Consider the following 19976-nt stretch of genomic DNA (forward strand, 5'->3'; position numbering starts at 1 on the left):
ACTTTTTGCGGTAACCAGAAAATTATTCCGCTATAAATAGCAAATTAGTGTAAGTGCTTGATACACCTTTAAAAGCTTGGGCCTAAAATGAAATTTTTTCGTCCCGCCACGGTGTGGTGGTAGCGCGTTCGCTGAAAAACCTGGAGTCGAGTTCTGAGAAAAGCAATATTAAACAATTTAGAAAAAGTTTTGGTTTTGCAAACACTCCGAGTGTATTTCTGCCAATAGATGCTTCTCAGCGAAAATCCATCAGCCTTGAAGATTCCGTTCGTAATAGGCATAAAACATGTACTTCTCGTCCGTCTAGTCCTAGGCGAAGGTATTATCATCAGATCCCGACTTTGGAGGGATAGAACGTACGATTTGAATTCCCCTGGTGTAAGCAATTGACGCCAGTCATGTTGTTGTTGTAGCAATGCTTCGCCAATCCAATAGGTGAGACCGATCACAAATTGTCATCAATATCCTCTAACGGGAGTCCAAGGAAACTTGCTGTTTTAACGGGGGTGGACCATAATGAGAGGGGTGTTAGAGGCGTTGGTTCCACATTACAATTAAAGAGATGGTTGGTGTCATGTGGGGACAGACCCTTTCAGGTTTTGCAGTAACGTGCCATGGTTTACCGCATCAAAAGCTTTTGATAGATCTAGCGCAACAAGTACTGTTCTAAGGTGGGGGTTTTGATTTAAACGGCAATTTATCTGGCTGCTAATGGCATTTAGCGCGGTGGTGGTTCTATGAAGTTTTATAAAGCCATGCTGATGACAGGCTAGCTGCAAATTTGCTTTGAAGTAGTGGAGTAATATGGCTTCAAGTCATCCCAGCGGATTCTGAATCATTTTCCAACTGCTACTTCCACCGGAGTTGGGGCTACCCTTTCGGCCGGAGCGTCGTATTTCATTAGCATAACATGACCTACCCAGGGTAGCCGCTGTATTTTAAATCGGTGCACTATCTTGATGACTGCATTAAGCTCGTAGAGCTCATCCTTAAACCTACTTCAATACTCGCCCATGTACAGGACTATAAATCTTCCGGACAACTTTTTGTCCAACACTCCTAGAGACACCTCATTTTCTGTCAAAATTGTCCTTGATTCCGGATCATACATCAGAACAGGTTTGATAAGCAAGTTATTGAGCTTTATTTTTGTTTGTCCAGTAAGACTTTAGTTTTCAATCGCCTGCTAAGCCCATATTGGCACTTCTGGCAAGTGTTATCCTCTGCTTGATTTCTAAGCTGGCATTTTTTCGCTATTAACGCTGGTACCCAAGTAGACAAAGTCGAATTTATATCCGTGAACATTGACCTTGCTGCCAAGGCGCGAATGCACCAATTTTCTCTTCGATTACAGGAAGTGCTTCGACTTGTCCTCATTTATCTACTGCAAGACCCACTTTTTTGCCTCTTTTTCTAGTCCAAAAAGGGACGAAATTCACAGCGCGTTTGCTAAGGTTAATCATATCAATCCTTACGAAGGAGGTGGTATTGCTCAACTTCCTTTGGCAGATCCATCATAACTTTACAGAGAACTTAAATACAGACATAGCAGCATACAAGCACCTTTTTTTCGTGCTATCTAAATGCTGAGTTGATTCCTTTATCTTTAGTTTTCTCCAGGATTTGGCGCATTTTAAAGACTTGATCAATGCAGGATTAACCAGGTCTGAAGCCACACTGATAAGATCAAATCACTTCGTTGACTTTAGGCTTCAGTGTTTCGCACAGTACGCTAGATAGAACTTTATACGCTCTAATAGACTGGCTGGTTCCGGGAGCAAGCGGTTTGTGGAATTGGGTTCCTCGTGGATTGGGCAAAGTGCAACTAAATTCAAACCTGGAATTGGTGCATATTTTTTTGTCAGCTTTTTGCGTCCATGTTTAAAAACCTCGATGGGTAGTCTGTCGGTGTTAGTCGGAGCTTTCTTATCCTACACGCGGCATATTGCCATCCACACTTCGTCATTGTCAGGTGGCCGAACATGTCATCCATCATCTGCGATTGAGGTATTCACCCTCGACATCTAGAAATTATCGGAAGTGCTTCCTGGAAGAATCTGCCCCGATCTTGAAACTTACCGTAAAATTTTCGGGAATTGTTTCTACGTATCAGAATCTGAAACCTGTTGCACTCACTCTATTCTGGCTCCAGTTTGTTCTTCTAAATAGGCGTTTTTCTTTCTTCGTGTGATGCCACGCCGCAGTGGTACCAACAGTGGCGGTTTATAATGAGAAAGAAATATACTAATTTTCTTTTTGTCAGCGCGCGCACTTTTTTCGCTACCCAAACGCGTGCCCGTATCTTGGCTGCCACAAGGTAGTGATCAGAGTGAATATTTGGACCTCGTAGAATGTGCAGGACACTGGAACTATGTCTGCCGTTGATCACGACGCGGTCGACTTAGTTTCGTGTTTTGCGATCAGGTGACTTGATATCCTTTTTATGGATCCCTCTCCTGCAGCCTTAACCCGTTGGTAGATATTACTCCGTGCTTATCCACACTGGCGTTAAAGTCGCCCAACATGACTTCAACACCATGGCAGGGGGGAGGCATTGTAAGTTTCTAGTTTCCTATAAAATGAGTCCTCATCATTTTCGTCCGCATCGTCTTTTGTTGCAAACGCGCATATAGCGAAAGACCACGTCTTGATGCGAACAGCTCATTCACGGCAGCGAACGACAATACTTGGTGGCGAATTTTCTTTTTCATCACAAAACCAAAAACTTGGCTCCGAATAGCGCGTTTGTTCATATGACCATTTTACGAGTAGCAGACGCCGCAAGAGCCTATCGTCCTTCTATCTTACCCTGTTAATCTTACAGCCTGTGATGCGATGGTGTCGGTTTTTGCCTTGACGAGGACACCAACCAACAGCAACCAAGTTGGGACATTCCTGGTACATGCCCTCAAATCATGGTCCCTAAACTCATAGGCCGTTAAACGTTTGCTATGGTCTTCATCAGAATTAAGAGCCAAATTATGTATGACGCCGTAACACTTTGCGTTGCAGTCACACACACCATGTAGTTCAGGCATATCAGCGCCTTCGTGTTAAGCTCATCTTATTTATAGACTTCTTAGTTCAGTATTTGACTTTATCTTTAGCACAGTCCTCCCTCTTGTCCCTTATAAAATACTTTTTATAGTGCACAGAAAAGTAATATGGGAACAAATTCAAGGAAACTGTGATTTCCAGTTTGGAGTACCTTAAGGATATCCGCAGTCTATGTAATTCAAACTATGTGCACAATAACAACAACATTCGTAAGATACTTGAGCTTACGCCTAGGCAATCAAGTAGGTACACTGAGAATGTTGTTGAGGGACGTCAAATAAACTAATGAAGCAGAACAATAGCAATAAAATCAAGTATTTCAACTGCAAAACAAACATAAATATGTGACTTGAGAAAAAAATTAAATAAAACAAACAAATAAGTAAAAATTTACCTTTTTAACACGCTTATATTAGCTTCACTTGTGTGTATGCTTGTTTGTAACTCTCTAAACCAGGCGCATAAGGGGAGAGTTAGACCCACCTAACGGCAGTTATTGAAGACCCGTGGCAGTGCTTAAATAACTCGCTACAAAACGAGTTGTGCTTAATAGTGGAGACGCGAACCTCTGTGCTACGGTGCTATCAACATCAAATTTCTAAATGGATTGTAAATATTAAAACGGCATCATATTTGAGTGTTTCTTAGTTTTTTAAACAATATTTATTTTACTCAAAATCAATGCAATCGACATCATGAGGAATTGCGATTTTTTCCAATTTCATGTCTCAACATCAAACGATAGACAAATGCAAAAACCAATGAGTGATTACAACAAAAACAGAAAATAAAAAAAAAAAACAATTAAAATCTGTAACGCACGTGGGTGTACAGGTGCACGGTGGGGTATTTGATAAATCTAGCTGGCCAAAAGTCGATTTTTCAAAATATTCAATTTTTTAAATATACTTCCCGGCGTTCCTAGATGTCCAGTGAATAGTATACATACCCCAAAACCCATCTGCAACGTCAACGGAGCTAACCGCGCACATCTAAAGTTGTATAAAAATTGTGTGCAGTTCGATGTATTTTTGGATTAAAACGAAATATGTACACCCTTCTAACCTAAATACTTGCTCACTTGTTTAGCCATAATCAAATCTTGTTACATTTTCTTTTAGGACAGGTAAATGTGTTTTTAATTCATATGTTAGATTTTTTATACCGCGTGTTTTAACTGAGTTATTCTACTTGTAATACTACTACTTTTCAATATTAAATTTTTTAAAAAGCTTGCAAACAAAAACTATATATCTTTTGCTTTTTTAGTAATTTTTTGGCAATACATAAGTTTGTGCTTGTTTCAAAGTTTAATAACAAAAACGGCTGCACTTACCCGCGATTTTTTGAGTGGTGATCAATTTTGTAAGAGACTGATACCCCATATTGGCATATCTCATGTAATTCTTTTAACTTAAAAAAGGTGGCAACCTTGTGAAAACATCCTCAGTGGCAACAACTAGGTGGAAAGTCTTAAAATATAATACTATATCGATGTACTAAATTTGATTCAAATCGGTTAAGCGGTTTCCGAGATGATGGTGGATATAGAAAGAAATATAAAAAAGGTGAGGTGGCAACCTTAAGTGGCAACCCTTCTTGAAAATGTCAATAGAAATGCTTTTCGTTTGATACCCATATTGACATATCTCATGTAATGCCAAAAAATTACCCCGGATCCATCCGAAACCGGGGGCCTGATCCATAGTAATTCTGCGCGGAACACTGTGAATTTACTGTAAAATATTTCTTTTCATAACAATGAAGTGAGACAACAACTTTTTGAACAGAAATAACTGCTGTTTTAATTTTGGCCAGCTAGATTGATCAAATACCCCACCGTGAGGCGTTGAACATTTATGCAAACATACATACATAATTATTAGCTGGCGACATACAAATCACAAATGTATGTATGTTTGTTAGTTGGTTTGTCTGTCTGTATGAAAAATATTTTATGACAATTGTGTTCGGCGCTGACTTTTGTCATAATTGAATGCGACGTCTGTCATACTAAGTTGTGGGCGAGATAAGCGCCAACTAAATATATATGGGGCATTCCATGTCAATTTATCGTACCGGTGAATTTTAGGTCATCGATTTTTCTGAAACTTGTACTTCTTGAAGAAGGTATTATCATTATTTTTAAGTTCAGCCCTCGGGAAATCCAAAAATATATATATATTTGAAAAAGTTATAATTTCCTTGTTCAATAATTGTTATATTCTGCGTGCTTTGCACCCAGAATATATAAACTTTGATTGTATAACGGTAGGTTGTACAGGTATAAAGGAATCAACACAGGTATGGACTTCCGTATATCAAAATCATCAGTATCGAAATAACACGATAACTTGAGCGGGCTTATCTGGACCCAGAACCGATTGGTATTAAAAATGAGCGAAATCGGACGATAACCACGCCCAATTTTTCGATATCGAAAAGTTAGAAAAATGGAAAAATAAGATAATTCAAAAATGATTACCGCTAAGCTAATGAAATTTGGTGGGTTGATTGCTTTTATGACGCAAAATGTAAATTCGTGGCACCACCCACATTTAGAAGAAGAAAATTTGGAAGTTTAACAAGCCGTTAAAAGATATTACATTTAATTTTTTTCAGAGACGCTCTCCTTGCAAAATTATATGGACTGAGTGAAGATAACCAAAATTGGTTAACAACCATGCCCACTTTTAAATAAACAATTTTTTAATGGGTCGTGAATGAATAAAATAAGATATATCCTTGGAAAAAAGAGCTTTATATCAATGGTATTTAATTTCCCAAGTGGAATTGTAACAAGAAAAAGCAAAAAATTAGTTTTTTTGAAAATGGGCGTGGCACCGCCCTTTTTTGACCAAGCAATAGCTCGAAGAAAAATTAACGGATCGTAATAAGATTGGGTGCACATATTTTCCTTATAGCAGGAAATACTTTTAGTAAAAATGGACGGGATCGGTTAAGGACCACGCCCAATTTATATATAAAAGATTGTTTAAAACGGTCGTATACTAGAATAATATGCTATATCCTAGCGAAAAATAGTTTTGTATCAATGATATTTTACTTACAAGGTTTATTGTATGAGGAAATTGGGAAACATTGTTTATAATGGCCGCCCCCCACGCCCCTATTCCGATCAAGCATTACACAAATAAATGTCTTGTAACAAAATTCGAAAAAAGTAGTTTATCTGAAATGAATTGTACAATTGAAACTCACGCTGAGTATATAATGTTCTGTTATACCCGAACTTAGACACCCTTGTTTTTCATTAATTTTACAAAAATTCGATTGCAAATATAAATTTTATAAGTATGTAGGTATATTGAAAAATAAAAAGTTAAAAACAGATTTCAAAATTTGTATATGGGGTATTCCATCCCATTTCGACCCATTTTGAACCCGACCCCTTTAGAATTGACTTTTTCTAGCTTACGAAAGACGTTTTTCAGAATTTTTTCAAATTTTTTCATCCAACTCAAAAAAAGTTATGAATTTAAAAAAAAACACCGTTTTTGTTTTCAAAATGCTATTTGTTTTTAAATGTACTTTTCGGGAAAAATACAAACAAATTTTTAAAGTTTTTTTTTTAATTTTTGAGTTTTCCAGTTTTTCGAGATTTTTTGAATTTCGCCATTTATTTTTTTTCTCATAAAAAACTTCAATCAATTCTGCAATCATCCCCACTAATCCCGGAGTGGGCCGATTTTTTTTTATATTTTTTTTTATTTTTTTGAAAAATATTTTCAAAAATAAAAATTTTTTTTTTATCAATTTTATTTATATAACAAAAAAATGTAAGAAAATGATTTTTAAGTATTCTTTTCTTCATATATGTTACATTATTTTTAGAAAACTTACATGTTTACTGTGTCAGTCATTAATGCTGGTTATTTTAATCGTAGATTACCATAATATATAAAGAAAAGAATACTTAAAAATCATTTTCTTACATTTTTTTGTTATATAAATAAAACTGATAAAAAAAATTTTTATTTTTGAAAATTTTTTTTCAATTAAATAAAAAAAAATAAAAAAAAAAAATCGGCCTACTCCGGGATTAGTGGGGATGATTGCAGAATTGATTGAAGTTTTTTATAAAAAAAAAAAAAAGATGGCGAAATTCGAAAAATCTGGAAAACTGGAAAATTAAAAAAAAAAACTTAAAAAATTTTTTTATTTTTTCCGAAAAGTACATTTAAAAACAAATTAAAAAAAAAAAATCCCAAACGGTCAATTTTTGAAAAAGTTATAGCATTTTGAAAACAAAAACGGTGTTTTTTTTTAAATTCATAACTTTTTTTGAGTTGGATGAAAAAATTTGAAAAAATTCTGAAAAACGTTTTTCGTAAGCTAGAAAAAGAAGAAAAACTTTCAGCCAATTCTAAAGGGGTCGGGTTCAAAATTGGTCGAAATGGGATGGAATACCCCATATACATATATTTTAAGTTTTATATTTATTAATATTTTAAAAAATCCTAATACGATAATGTTAGGCATTATTTTGTTTTTTTTTTTTTTTTTGAATTTCTTAGTGTTTTATGCCATATAATCAGGAAAATTGTGAAATTTTTTTCAATTAATTTTTCATTTTTCAATTTTTTTTTTTTTGAGTTTTCATAGGCTATGTTAGGTTAGGTTCAAGTGGCTTCCGCCCACATTGGAGCGGCACACTTAGGCCTTTATAGGCCCATTAAACCACACGGATTTGTTCATACTCTCCTAATCATACCACTTCGCTGAGTTTATGAGCTAACTAAGCGTCGTGTATTGACCTCAGCTATATCAGTCAGATCTACGAGAAACATTTTGCCCATAAAACGTTGCCTTCTTCTACCGAGCGCTGGACATTCACAGAGTAGATTTATAACAGTTTCAGGCTCTTCTTCGTTGCCGCAGCTTCTACAATAATCATTAAATTGAGCGCCAATCCTTTTCGCATGCGGTCCAATACAAACATGACCCGTGAGAAGACCTACAACTAAGGAAAGCTCCCTCTTACGGAGGGTGAGAAGCTCTCGCGATCTCTTCTCATTCCATTCCAGCCATGTGAGTTTTGCCGTGTGGCATTTATCATGATGCTTCCACCTGGCTTCCGCTTCCATCAGTAGAGCCTCCTTTATCTTGAGCTTGCAGGTGGAGAGCGGCATGCCCAACCTCTTCCAGGATGGCGAAAGTGGAATGGAGGTACCCTTTCTTGCAAGCTCATCCGCCATCTCATTACCTGGTATACCCTTATGTCCCGGAACCCATACCAGATGCAGAGTAAACTGTTCAGCCATCACGTTAAGTGATCTGCGACAGCCTACTACAGTTTCAGAATTAGCTGTGACAGAGTCAAGGGCTTTCAGTGCTGCTTGACTGTCTGAGAAAATATAAATGTGCTTCTGAGAGACTGCCTTCTCCCTAAGGCAGACCACAGCGTCTTGTATGGTCGCAAGCTCTGCCTGAAATACGCTACAGTGATCCGGAAGGCGAAACGATCTTTGTATCTCCAATCGTTCCGAATAGACACCCCCTCCGACCCTATTATCCAGCTTAGATCCATCTGTGTAGATCTCAATGCTGTTAGTGGGCCAATCAGGGTGATTCACCCACTGTACCCTCTCAGGGAAACACCAGCTCTAGCTCCGTTTTATTTGGGTTCACGCCCAGACCATTATCAACGGTTCATGCTTCGACCCTTCTTAATTCCACCTGCATCATATCGCAGAGAGTTTGTGTTGAGTTTTCTTAAAAACTTTGGAAAATTTTCAGCGGGTTCTTGTATTCAATGAAGGGACTTGAATTTAAAAAATTTCTGTTTTTTGGAATATTTTTTTTCCAAATTTTTGTTGTTGAATTTTCTCAAAAATGCCTTACAAATGGGAGTTTTACGAAATTGGAGTTTTGAAGTCTTTTCTTGCAACCAACCGGTATATGAAAAAGGCTAGATATTTAAAAAAAACTATACATTTTTTATGAATTTTGAATACTTTATCATTTTATTCCGGTCAATCGAAATATATGTGGTTGGGAAAATTTTGGGATTTTTTTTGATAATATATTTTTTAAATATTTTTTTTTTTTGATAAGTTCTTCGAAGAATGAAAATAAAACTCCAAAATATTTAAATTTTTTTCTAGTAAATCGGTATATTCTGAAATCTCCCGATTTAGAAAAAATTATTAAAAAAATGATAAAAAAAAACTTATTCATTTATTTACTATGAAATTGGGCTTACAATTCATTATTCAGATCTAATATTTTGGGAATTAAAATAAATAATAATTTAGGAATATAAACAAATTTAAAGTCAATGTTTTAACTTTCCTTCAAATTGTATATAAAAAGGAATAAGTTAAACTCTTAATAAATTATTTTTTGTTTAATTTTTCCAATAAATTCAACAAAAAGTTCTTCGAAAAAATCCAAAATTTTCGGAAAATTAAAAAAAAAAGTTATAGAATTTTTTTTCAAAGTTTACAAAAAATTTGCAAATTTCAGGAAAATCCGTGATATAAAATCCATCAGTAGAATATGTCATGACATAGAATGCCTCATATGCACATGTATGTGTATGTACGTATGTTGACAGATATGTCGCATTGCCGAAGCTCATTGACGCACAGTCTGACAACAGTGAACGCCAAAACGTCAAAAGACCAGAGATGCAGCGCTAAAAGCGATAAGAGTCGAGTTGCGTTAGATATGAAAATATAAACAACACAACAACAAATAGAAAATAACCTGTTGTTACTGATTTGCGGTGATGATAGTGATGACAAAGAGCCCGATAAAAGCTGCGACCGATAGGCGGTGAAGATAAATAAATAAACATAAATACATACATACATATGTATGTTTTGGAATGGGTGAGTAATTCGCAGTAACCACCGAGTAAAAGAAATAAAATTATTCTGTTTTGGCCCAATTTTTTTTTGTTTGAAAAGGTTATTTTATACCCAGTTGCGCGCTAGTTGATTATAGAAAGCATGATAAACTAGCGCCACATTGGCATACTGCAAAAGTGTAGCTTAAAATGAACGAATTTTACTATTCCTGGCTTAATTGTTATCTCTCTGTTTCAAAGACTTGTCACCTAACATTTAATAGATACTTTTACTATTAAAAATGATGGCACAATTGCATAGTTAAGATTACTTCATCACAGTTTATTCAAAATGAGTTGAAATCAAACTGGTTCCATCTCTAGCTTTTAGCCGCCTCTTAGAAGGCTGGCTCATCTCCAGATTGGTTGCTAATAACAATCGCAAGATTTGTGTCATCTACACTGAAAGAAATGGTGCTAGTAAAATCAACAAACCGGTTCTGTTGTTCTTGACTTAACGGAGATTCGGTGAAATTGATCGAATTATGGTTAATTCGACCGAGTTCTTTGTCAAGCGAACAAATTAGTTTAGTCATTTCAACAGAAGAGAAATTGTCGTTCTTAAGTTAACAAAATTCTGTAAAATTGACAGATTCCTAATCAATCTAAATGTTTTTTTTTGTTAACACAACTGATCTCTCTGGTCATTTCAACAGCGAACAACAGTCAATACATGAGCAAATTTCCAAGAGAATTTTACGCTCACTGCGCTCTCTACTTTGTACTTATGTAGGCTGTGTACTATATGTATGCATATATTTATGTATGTTTATGGCGGTCGCCGTGGTGTGATGGTAGCGTGCTCCGCCTACCACTCCAAAGACCCAGGGTTCACACCCCAGGCAAAGCAACATAAAAATTTTAGAAATAAGGTTTTTCAATTAGAAGAAAATTATCTAAGCGGTGTCGCACCTCGGCACTGTCCGGCAAACACTCCGAGTGTATTTCTGCCATGAAAAGATCACACTGAAAACTCATCTGTCTTGCAAATGCCCCAACATAGGTACTTTCGTACAAAGCTGTCGCAACTACTTTTTTTGTTCATTTTTACTACTAAAACGGTCAATTACGAATCAACGATTTGTGCGCAGTTGATTCAACATTTTGTTGCGATGGATAAAAATTGACAGAAATTTCGATTGAATTGACCCGTATTTCGGATGATTTTACCAGTATTTTTCTTTCAGTGTAATTGTCAATAGTTTCTCTTTTTTATGTTGTACTGTTGGAGATGAAAGAGAGAGGAAGAGCTTCAGCTACTCCAGCACGCTTGATGTTTGCAGAGCCTGAGCACTAAGTGGGGCTACTGCATCTATTTCAAAGCCAGCAGCTCACTTGTAGATATCTCTCCAAATTCTGGTTATTTTCTTAGCTTGAGGACCGTTGAGCTTTAGACATACTAATTTAACTTTTTTCCTCTTAATGGAAGAAAACTACACTCGTAAGACTGTCCAAACCACAGACGAAGGCTGACCTTGCTTATAAAAACATTTGTAACTTTATTTTTCATGTAATTTGTACCCTAACCTAAACCCAGGACCTTTTGTATGAAAGGCCAGCATACTACGTTTATTCAATGGGTGCGACCACTCACAACCTATCATCAAAATCCTCTAACGGGAGTCTAAGGAAACAGGCAATTTGAAGGCAAGAGGTTGGTGTAATAGGCATAGGTCACTCTGGGGTAAAGAGACGCGTGGACATGCCTTAAAGAATTTAGGCTTTGTCGTGTGTGCGGTCCGATTGCCGCTGGAGTACCTGGTGTTGATGGGCTGGTATTTGCAACGAATGCGCCAGCCGCTTCTAAACCGTGAACTGCCGTCGGATAGTGAATTATTAGTGCTTCTCTAACTTTTCAATTCAATTAAAACCGATTTGAAACTAACAGCTGGCAAAAAATCAAAAGGAAATTTTCTGAAAATTTATTCTATTAAAAAGTACCAGATTTCCATCAGCCATAAGGCAAAGCAAAAAGCCGTCGGTTTCGGCAAGCTAAAATTTGAAATTTTAGTAAATTTTTTTTAACAGTTTTTTATTGATTGTAAGTTTGAGTGACGAGTAGGAGTAATATTTTGTAGTTATTAGTTTTATAGTTTTGACCAATTAAAATAGATCTCCTTGAAGAAGGCGCGATACCGTCGAAACGCCTATTTTTTGCATTATACATATTTATGGCCTAAAAACTCGCAACCCAACAAAAAACAATTTAAAAATTGAAGCAAGTGAAAAACAAACATTTAATTTTTTTACAAAAAAAAAATTTTTTTTTGAAATTATGTTTCAATTGTTTTTTTTTTTTGAAATTTTAAGGGAAAAAAGCGTGCAAGCTATAAAAATCTACAAAAAAAAATTGAACGTATATATATGAAAAAAATGTGAACATTTCAGAAGAAGCAGTTAATATATATAGAAGGAGTAGTTAATATATATATAAAATATATCGATCCCTGTTTTTAAAACCCACACAACTTGTAAGATTAAATTTTTTTTTGCAACAGGTATTAGAGTAAACTAAAATGATTGTAAAAAGTGGCATGAAAATGTTTTTTAAGTGCAAAAACTACAACAAAATAGAAATTTTCACATTTTCTTAATAAAGAAAAAAAAAAAAATTATATATAAACTCAAAATTGTTCGTTGAAAATAATCATAGAAGTGAGTGTGACAATATCATCCTTTCCTTATTACAACAACAACACATACAGCAGGCAGAGCAGCATCATGGATTGTGATTACTCGAAATTTCTTTATAAACGTAAGTGTACAAAAATAATAACAAATTTAAATAAAATATTGAAAAACACCATACGATTTTATGTATACATTTTTCAAGTTTTACAATTTTTCCAGTTCCGGAAAATTGTTAATATATACGAAATTTGCAGAACTTTTTCATCCTCCTCCCGAATACGAAAAAAATTAAGGTACCTTGTGTTTAATTAGCGAGCTTTGCTCATATTGCTTTATACAATGGTTTTTGTTATTGATAGTAGAGAAAAATTGTAAGCTTACAAACGGCGATGGTTACTAGAACATGTTTCTGAATTTCACTTCTTCATCAGCTAGCTTTTCGGGAGCTGAGCATTGAACTCGAATCTCCAACATTCATATCAGTGCAAAGGCAGATGCCTTTAGCTGCTCAGCAATATGAATGTCCCGTTGTTCGCTGTACAATTGGTCTCTAAGAGTCACTATACATGGTGATCAAAAGAAATAGAAAAAAGGTAACCCTTAGAGCAACTGTACAGCGAACAACGGGACATTCATCTGTCTTTGCACTGATATGAATGTTGGAGATTCGAGTTCAATGCTCAGCTCCCGAAAAGCTAGCTGATGAAGAAGTGAAATTCAGAAACATGTCCTAGTAACCATCGCCGTTTGTATACTTACAATTTTTCTCTAATATCAGCTAAGGTACCTTATTTACACTGGCTAGAAACCAAGGAAAATGGTCGAAAATTGTTTTATTTTAGAAGTTTTCTACTCGCAACATCAATATATATTTGGAAAAACTTTGCATTTTCTATACTCAAAACTCTGATTCAATCACAAAAGGTTAGCTCAGTTGACAAAATTGTTAACAACTGCCGCCTCCTTGCTCCCAAATCGAATTGAATTCCATTAGCTTTTTTGCCTTTGTGAGTGTGACGTGGAAGGAGGAAATGCTGTATACACTGACCGGGATATTAAGCCTCACTGCGAGACTCTCCTTCCAAGGAGGGCTACCCACTAAAACCTAACCTCGTACGGCAGCAAATAACCGTACCTGGCGTTTATCATTACTTCGGGTACGTGTGCGCACTACGTGAGCTCCATGGCTACTCTCACGCTAATGGGCTAGGCATCAGTCTTCTCGTTTACTGATAAGTATATGCCTCATATATGTGGTGACCGTATCCCATCTGTCTCTTCGGCAGGTCATGTTATTGATGACACTGCCCGGGGATAGGAGGCTAAGTACCTCTTCTACCTTCCTTCGCTGATGGGAGAAGTGCCCGCATTCGAAGAAGGTGTGGCGTACATTGTTTATTTTTCCACAGTACAGGCAGCTCGCGTTACCAACCTTGCCCATTCTCTGCAGGTATTTTCGGAAGTAACCATGTGCGGTTAGAAACTGGGTCAGTCTACCTCTCCGTGTGGTCGTTTCAACCATGGATTCAGTTCAGGGATTAGTTCTCTAGTCCACTCTCCTACAATGCTGTTGCTCCACAGTTCTTGCCAGCGTCGAATCGATTCTTCTCACGCCTGCTTGACAACAGCAGCTCTACTCGATAGCGATCTGTTGTCGTATATGGCTTTTCTTTCCTCGGCGAGAAAATATATCGGAATGGTTCCCGCAACGACCAGGACAGCTTCAGCCGAGATCGTGCGTTAAGCCGAAGCTATTCGCAGCGCCTTTCGGACGGAAGACAGCCATTAGCTACGTCGTTTCTTTATAAACTTATGAAAAATATTAGCAGTAGAAATTGGAGGCAAACAATTTACAATTGCCAAATAAGTATTGAATTGAATAGTTCCTTAGTATTTGTTATACCTTTCATGAAAATGAAATGTTATATCAACTTCGTCACGAATCTCAAAATTGTAAGTCCTCAAAGGAAAATAGATAGACCCACCAATAAGTATACCGAAATGATCAGGACGAAGAACTGAGTTGATTTAGCCATGTACGTCTGTCAGTGTGTCTGTTTGTATGCAAACTAGTCCCTCAATTTTTGCGATATCTTGATAAAATTTGGTGAGCGGATATACATAGGTGCCCGATTAGACATTTGTCGGAACCGGCCGGATCGGATCACATGGGCATGTATGTGTTACCTCTTCACATACTACATAAATTTACTTTACATAGTACCCATCGCACCGTGTATTTTAAATAAAAAATTAAGTAAATATTTATACAAATTATTGCCCTAATTTTTCCTGCTTTCAAAGAGCACTCGTGAAGGTAAGCAAAGCACAAAAACAGTTTTTTTTTTTAATAAATTACGAGAAAATTGCATCATTTCTTTAAAGAATAAAAAAATCAAGAAACAAAGTTTGAACTTAAATACATTTGAATGTGCGCCTTCCGCTATATATTTGAACTGGACGCTTTTGCTAACACCACTCATAGAACACATTACGCTATATTGGCGCCTTTTTGGTACAACTCTTACAAAAAAAGAAAAATAGTTTAAAAAATAAAAACCGGCAAGTTTTGTTTATGTTTTATGTTTTAAGAAAAAAGGTACAAGAATAATGTGCATGTGTGCTGCATAAATTTGAAAAATATATAAAAATGTATATTTATGGGGCATTCCGTGTCAAATTATGCTTATAAAGAGTTATGCATCGCTAATTTCGCTGAAATATTAACAATATTTCGTGAAAGGTTTCTATGTTTTTTTGTTATTATTTCCTTTCAGCCAATCAGGAGATAGGTAGTTAGGTAGGTGAAATGGCTGCGACCCTGGTCGCCGAAGTAGCTATTTAAAGGCGTTTTGATGCCATGTAACTCGTCTAAAACCCTACGGAATGTTACGGTCAATATATTACAACCAGCCAGAGTTGTTGATAAAATTAAGAATATTCGGGATTGCTATCACAGATAACCCTCTGAGGTCTTTTAGAAACGGGGTTCCAAGGAACCTTAGCCGGGCTCTGGCTAGAGCCGGGCATTTACACAAAAAGTGTGCTACTTACTCCCTGGAATTTGGATCTTTGTAGCTTCTGCAGTAGTCGTTATACGGAATGCCCATCTTTTCCGCATGCGTACCTACTGCCCAATGACCGGTGCAGACTGCTATCAGTTTGCGTGTGTTAGCCCTGGATTTGTTCAGAAGACTTCTCGTCCTCTTTCCATCATAGTTTGGCCAAATGGATTTTAATATTGCACAGGTAGTGATGTTATTCCACTTTGTTTGTGCTTTCTTCAAGTAAAAGCTTTGAATATTCCCCTTGGCTACTGCTAAGGGTATGCCTATTTCGACACTGGTTATTTCCGTGCTCGCTCGTCGGCCTTCTCGTTACCCTCTATCCCCTATGACCCGGGACCCAGATAACGCGTAGTTCTAGATTGGTGGATAACTGTGATATGAGTCGCTTATAAGCCCACACTAATTTTGAGTTAATGTGTGGCGAGGAAAGCGCCTTTATCGCTGCTTGGCTATCCGACAGGCTACCCCTCCAGTGATTTGCAGGCTTGCCAAACCGCGAGGATTTCTGCTTGAAACACGCTGCAGTGCGATGGGAGTCTGAATGATGCAGACAAATCTAGGGACTCAGAGAAGACTCCGGCCCCCACTCCCGATTCCATCTTGGAGCCGCCGGTGTAGATTTGGATGTCGTCGACCCTTATGCCCGGGTTTCTCTTCCACTCGTTCCTGCTTGGAATGGCCGTATTACAACCGTACTCAAACTTCAGTTTTCGAGGGTAGTAATCTGTCTCGGTACTACATGTACCATCCGGAAGTTTCTTTATGATACTACTATGCCCTTTCTGAGTATCCTCCCAACACCCAGACTACCTGAGTCTCAGTGTGGTTTGTGACGATGTACAAAGTATATGCAAGTCGATCTGAAGCAGGTGCTAAATAAGGTCTAAAGCAGCTGTGGGGCAAGTGCGTCCGGCCGCTATGGCACCAATTGGACGTTTTGCAGGCTGGTGAGATTGTAGCTCTTACTTAGAGCTTCCCACCAGACTATAGAATCATAGGTAAGCACCGGTCGCACCACCGCATCGGACATCCAAAGTACCATGCTTGGCTTGAGTCCCCATTTCTTACCAAACATTGATTTGCAGGCATAGAAGGCGATGCAGGCCTTCCATACCCGCTCTTCGATGCATACTTTCCAATTCAACTTGCATCAGGAGATAAGAATGTTTACATTTTTTTGTAGCCATCGAAAAAGTTCATATTTGTTTTTAAAGCTACTTTTTCCGGCATTTTAAAAAATTTTGGGATTTCTCTAATGACTTTTTTGTTTTGATCACGTTGTTTAATAAAATTGTTTGATTTTGGTATTCTTGAAATTTATTTATTTTTAATGAAATTTTCTAAAAAACAATATTCTAAACTTTTTCAAAAAATTATGGATTAAAAATTTGTTTTATAAAAAAGTCTAAACATATTTACAAAATAAAAAAAACGGCAAAAGTATTTGACTAAAAATTCGATTTTTTTTAAAGGAAGTCAAAACAATGACTTTTAGCATAATTAGATTTTGGCAAGATAATTTTTGTTAAAAAAAACGAACGCAAAACAGTAGAAGATGATTTGATTTAAAACTTTTTGCTTCTTAATTAAAACATTGATTTTAAGATTGTAAGTATCCTTGGATTTTTTTCGGTTAAATAATTTTTTGGGAAACTAAAAACAGGAAAACAGATCAAAAACAGTATACAGATTTTTTTTTAATTATTAAAACAAATACAACAAATTTTTTAAAATTCATTTCTCTCAATTGGCAGCAAAAAAATTTACAAGAAATCATTGAAAACTTAATAATACAGAGGTATCTAAAAATTTTGTTAACTTTATTGTCTTTTTATGAGGTTTTTAAAAAAATTAAGCAGATATTTTCTATTTAAAATTTTATAGTTTTTTTTATTGCAAATTGTTTTGCATTCATCGATTTAAACATTTGTGCATTTTTTTTCAAAACACCAATTAATTTCCACAAAAAAAAAAGGTCAACCACATACCGATTAAACCAAATTTAATAAAAAACAAATTCGAGAATTATTTATTCTTCTCTTATCTTTTTTTGGAAACAGATTGAAAAAAAAAAAACATGAAACACTTTTTCGAAGGGTATAAAAACATCATATATTATAAATAACGCTATGTTTTTATTAAACTTTAAAAGTTAAAAATAGTAAAATCAAATTTATAAAAAACAATAATTTTTTAATGTTTTTCAAAACCTGTATAAAATATATATATATATATATATATATTATATATATATATATATATATTTAGGAACAAAAATACCAGGACCAAGTTATTAAAGATACTTAAAAAAAAATAAAAAAAATTGTCAATTCATATCTATGAATTGGCGGGAAAAAATTACAAAAAAAAATCATTGCAAGCTTTTCTGCATAATACAAAAAGATGTCAAAATTTTGTTTGTTTTATGGTTTTTATGAGTTTTTTTTGCATCCCTCGATTTTAACAATAAAATTTAAAAAAAAAAAAAATATTTGTGCAATTTTTATCCGATTTTTTTTCAGAAGGCCAATTAATTTACCAAAAAAATAATACCTCAAGTCGGCCAATTTAATCACGCATTGATTAAGCCAAATTAAATGAAAAAGAAATTCAATTTTTTTTTTTTAAAAATTCATATCTTAAATAACTTTTCTGAAGGGTATCTATAACATGTCAATCTGTTTTTTGATGAATTTTCTAAAAAAAAATAATGAAAAAATTATTAAAAATATTATGTTTTATTTTTTATTTTAAAAGTTAAAAATAGTAAAATAAATATTATAAAGAAAAATTGTTTGTATGATTTTCTCTAAAACTGTATAAAAAATATATACTAAGCTTGTGGCCAGTACTGAGACAAATTTTACCGAGTTATTAAAGATAAAAATAATTTTTTTTTTGGAAGAAACAAATTATTAAAAAATATTTTTTTTCCTAAATCTCGAAATTTCTGAATTTGCAATTGATGGGAAAATTTTTGGAAAAATCATATAAACCTTATCTGTAGCTGGCGTATATTGGAACGATTTTCCGTCATACCTTGTCAAACTTGGTTTCGAGACAAACCGGTTTCGGCGTTGTGCCATCATCAGAGTCGATTTTCGATCTGTAGCCTTCGCTTTTTGCAATAAACGTTATTAAGACTAATTATGTGTATATGTTTTTTTAGAAAGATTATCAAAAACATTTACTTTCAAAAAAATTCAGGAGCCAAACGAATTTTACCAAGTTATTAAAGAAAATTTAATAAAAAAAATTTTATTTTTATTTTTGATTTAAAGGTGTGCCATTTTCACTTATTCAAAAAAAAAAAAAAAAAAAAAAAACAATAAAAAAGCCTTGTTTTTTTTTTTAAATAACAAAAAAACAAATCATTTTTTTAGTCCCAAAGATTCTGAGAAGTCCTCCTTTCCAACTGGTGGAAAAAATCATAGCAACCTGTTTCGAAGTGTATAATTCGATCGAAATCGATAATGCAAAGTCCAGCGTTAGTATGAGTTGCCATGGAATGCCCCTTATCTGCGTATAAGCAATCTTATTTAGATGCATGCGAGCACATTTGTTCCGTGGGCTCACACCTTTTTCTTAATATTTACGATTGCCACTAAATGGACCTCCTCTGCGCTACACCACGGTCAAACGTATATAAAATACAAATAAATTTATTCATCCCACATGCAGTCCTAATGTGTCTATGTGTATGTATGTATGTTATACATACAAAAAAATTTAATTCAACTGCGTGTCTCCGCCAGCGGCCGGCACAAATGTCTTAATAGCTCGCTTTTTGAGCAATTTTTTTTTTTTTGTTTTTTTTTTTTTTTGGCAAAACTTTTCTATATTACGAGCGTGTCGCGTCATTTATTCTTGTTACCTTTGTTGTTATATATTTTGACAAAAATGATGAATTTGCTGCCTTTGACGTGAATTTTGGTTGTGATTTTTTTTTGCTTTGTGTCATTTTACTGCTCAAACATCATCTTTCTTCCTTATTTCTTCTCACCTTTTTGGTTAATTTCGCGTGCAACTTGAGCACATACATGGATGCACATACATACATACAGATGCAGATATACATTCATATGTACATACATATTTGTTTATTTTTGTACGCCCACATTCTATGCACCTTTGAGTTATTTATATTTAGTGATTACCCTGAAAATATTTCTTTTCTTGTGTTCTAATTGAAAATTTTGTGGTGATCATATACAGTTGCATGGATATATGAATGCACATTAGACTGGGTAGATTTATTAACCGATATCTCGCCATCGATTTTTTGCTAGGATTTGGGCTCAGGAAAAAAAGTTCCACTACGCATACCCAAAAAAATAATTTTCCTA

The 19976-nt window shown here is 35.2% G+C and overlaps 1 protein-coding gene across 14 annotated transcripts in view; it reads left to right on the plus strand.

Moving 5' to 3' along the window:
- sd (TEA domain transcription factor 1 homolog scalloped) overlaps positions 1-19976 on the plus strand; it is a 486093-nt gene that overhangs the window by 11980 nt on the left and 454137 nt on the right. For 11 of the 14 annotated variants that reach the window (XM_067785471.1, XM_067785464.1, XM_067785465.1 and 8 more), the window contains one exon: positions 12430-12686. Coding sequence is in view for 13 of the 14 variants with exons in the window: in XM_067785464.1 (XP_067641565.1) it covers positions 12653-12686 (34 nt within the window). In the remaining variant the exon portion in view is untranslated. Of the gene's footprint in view, positions 1-4606; positions 4626-9637; positions 9915-12429; positions 12687-19976 lie in introns of those variants that run through there. The other 3 variants (XM_067785457.1, XM_067785456.1, XM_067785468.1) reach the window with 3 other exon arrangements.

Source organism: Eurosta solidaginis, chromosome 4, assembly GCF_040869045.1.
Source record: "Eurosta solidaginis isolate ZX-2024a chromosome 4, ASM4086904v1, whole genome shotgun sequence".
Lineage (NCBI taxonomy): Eukaryota > Metazoa > Arthropoda > Insecta > Diptera > Tephritidae > Eurosta > Eurosta solidaginis.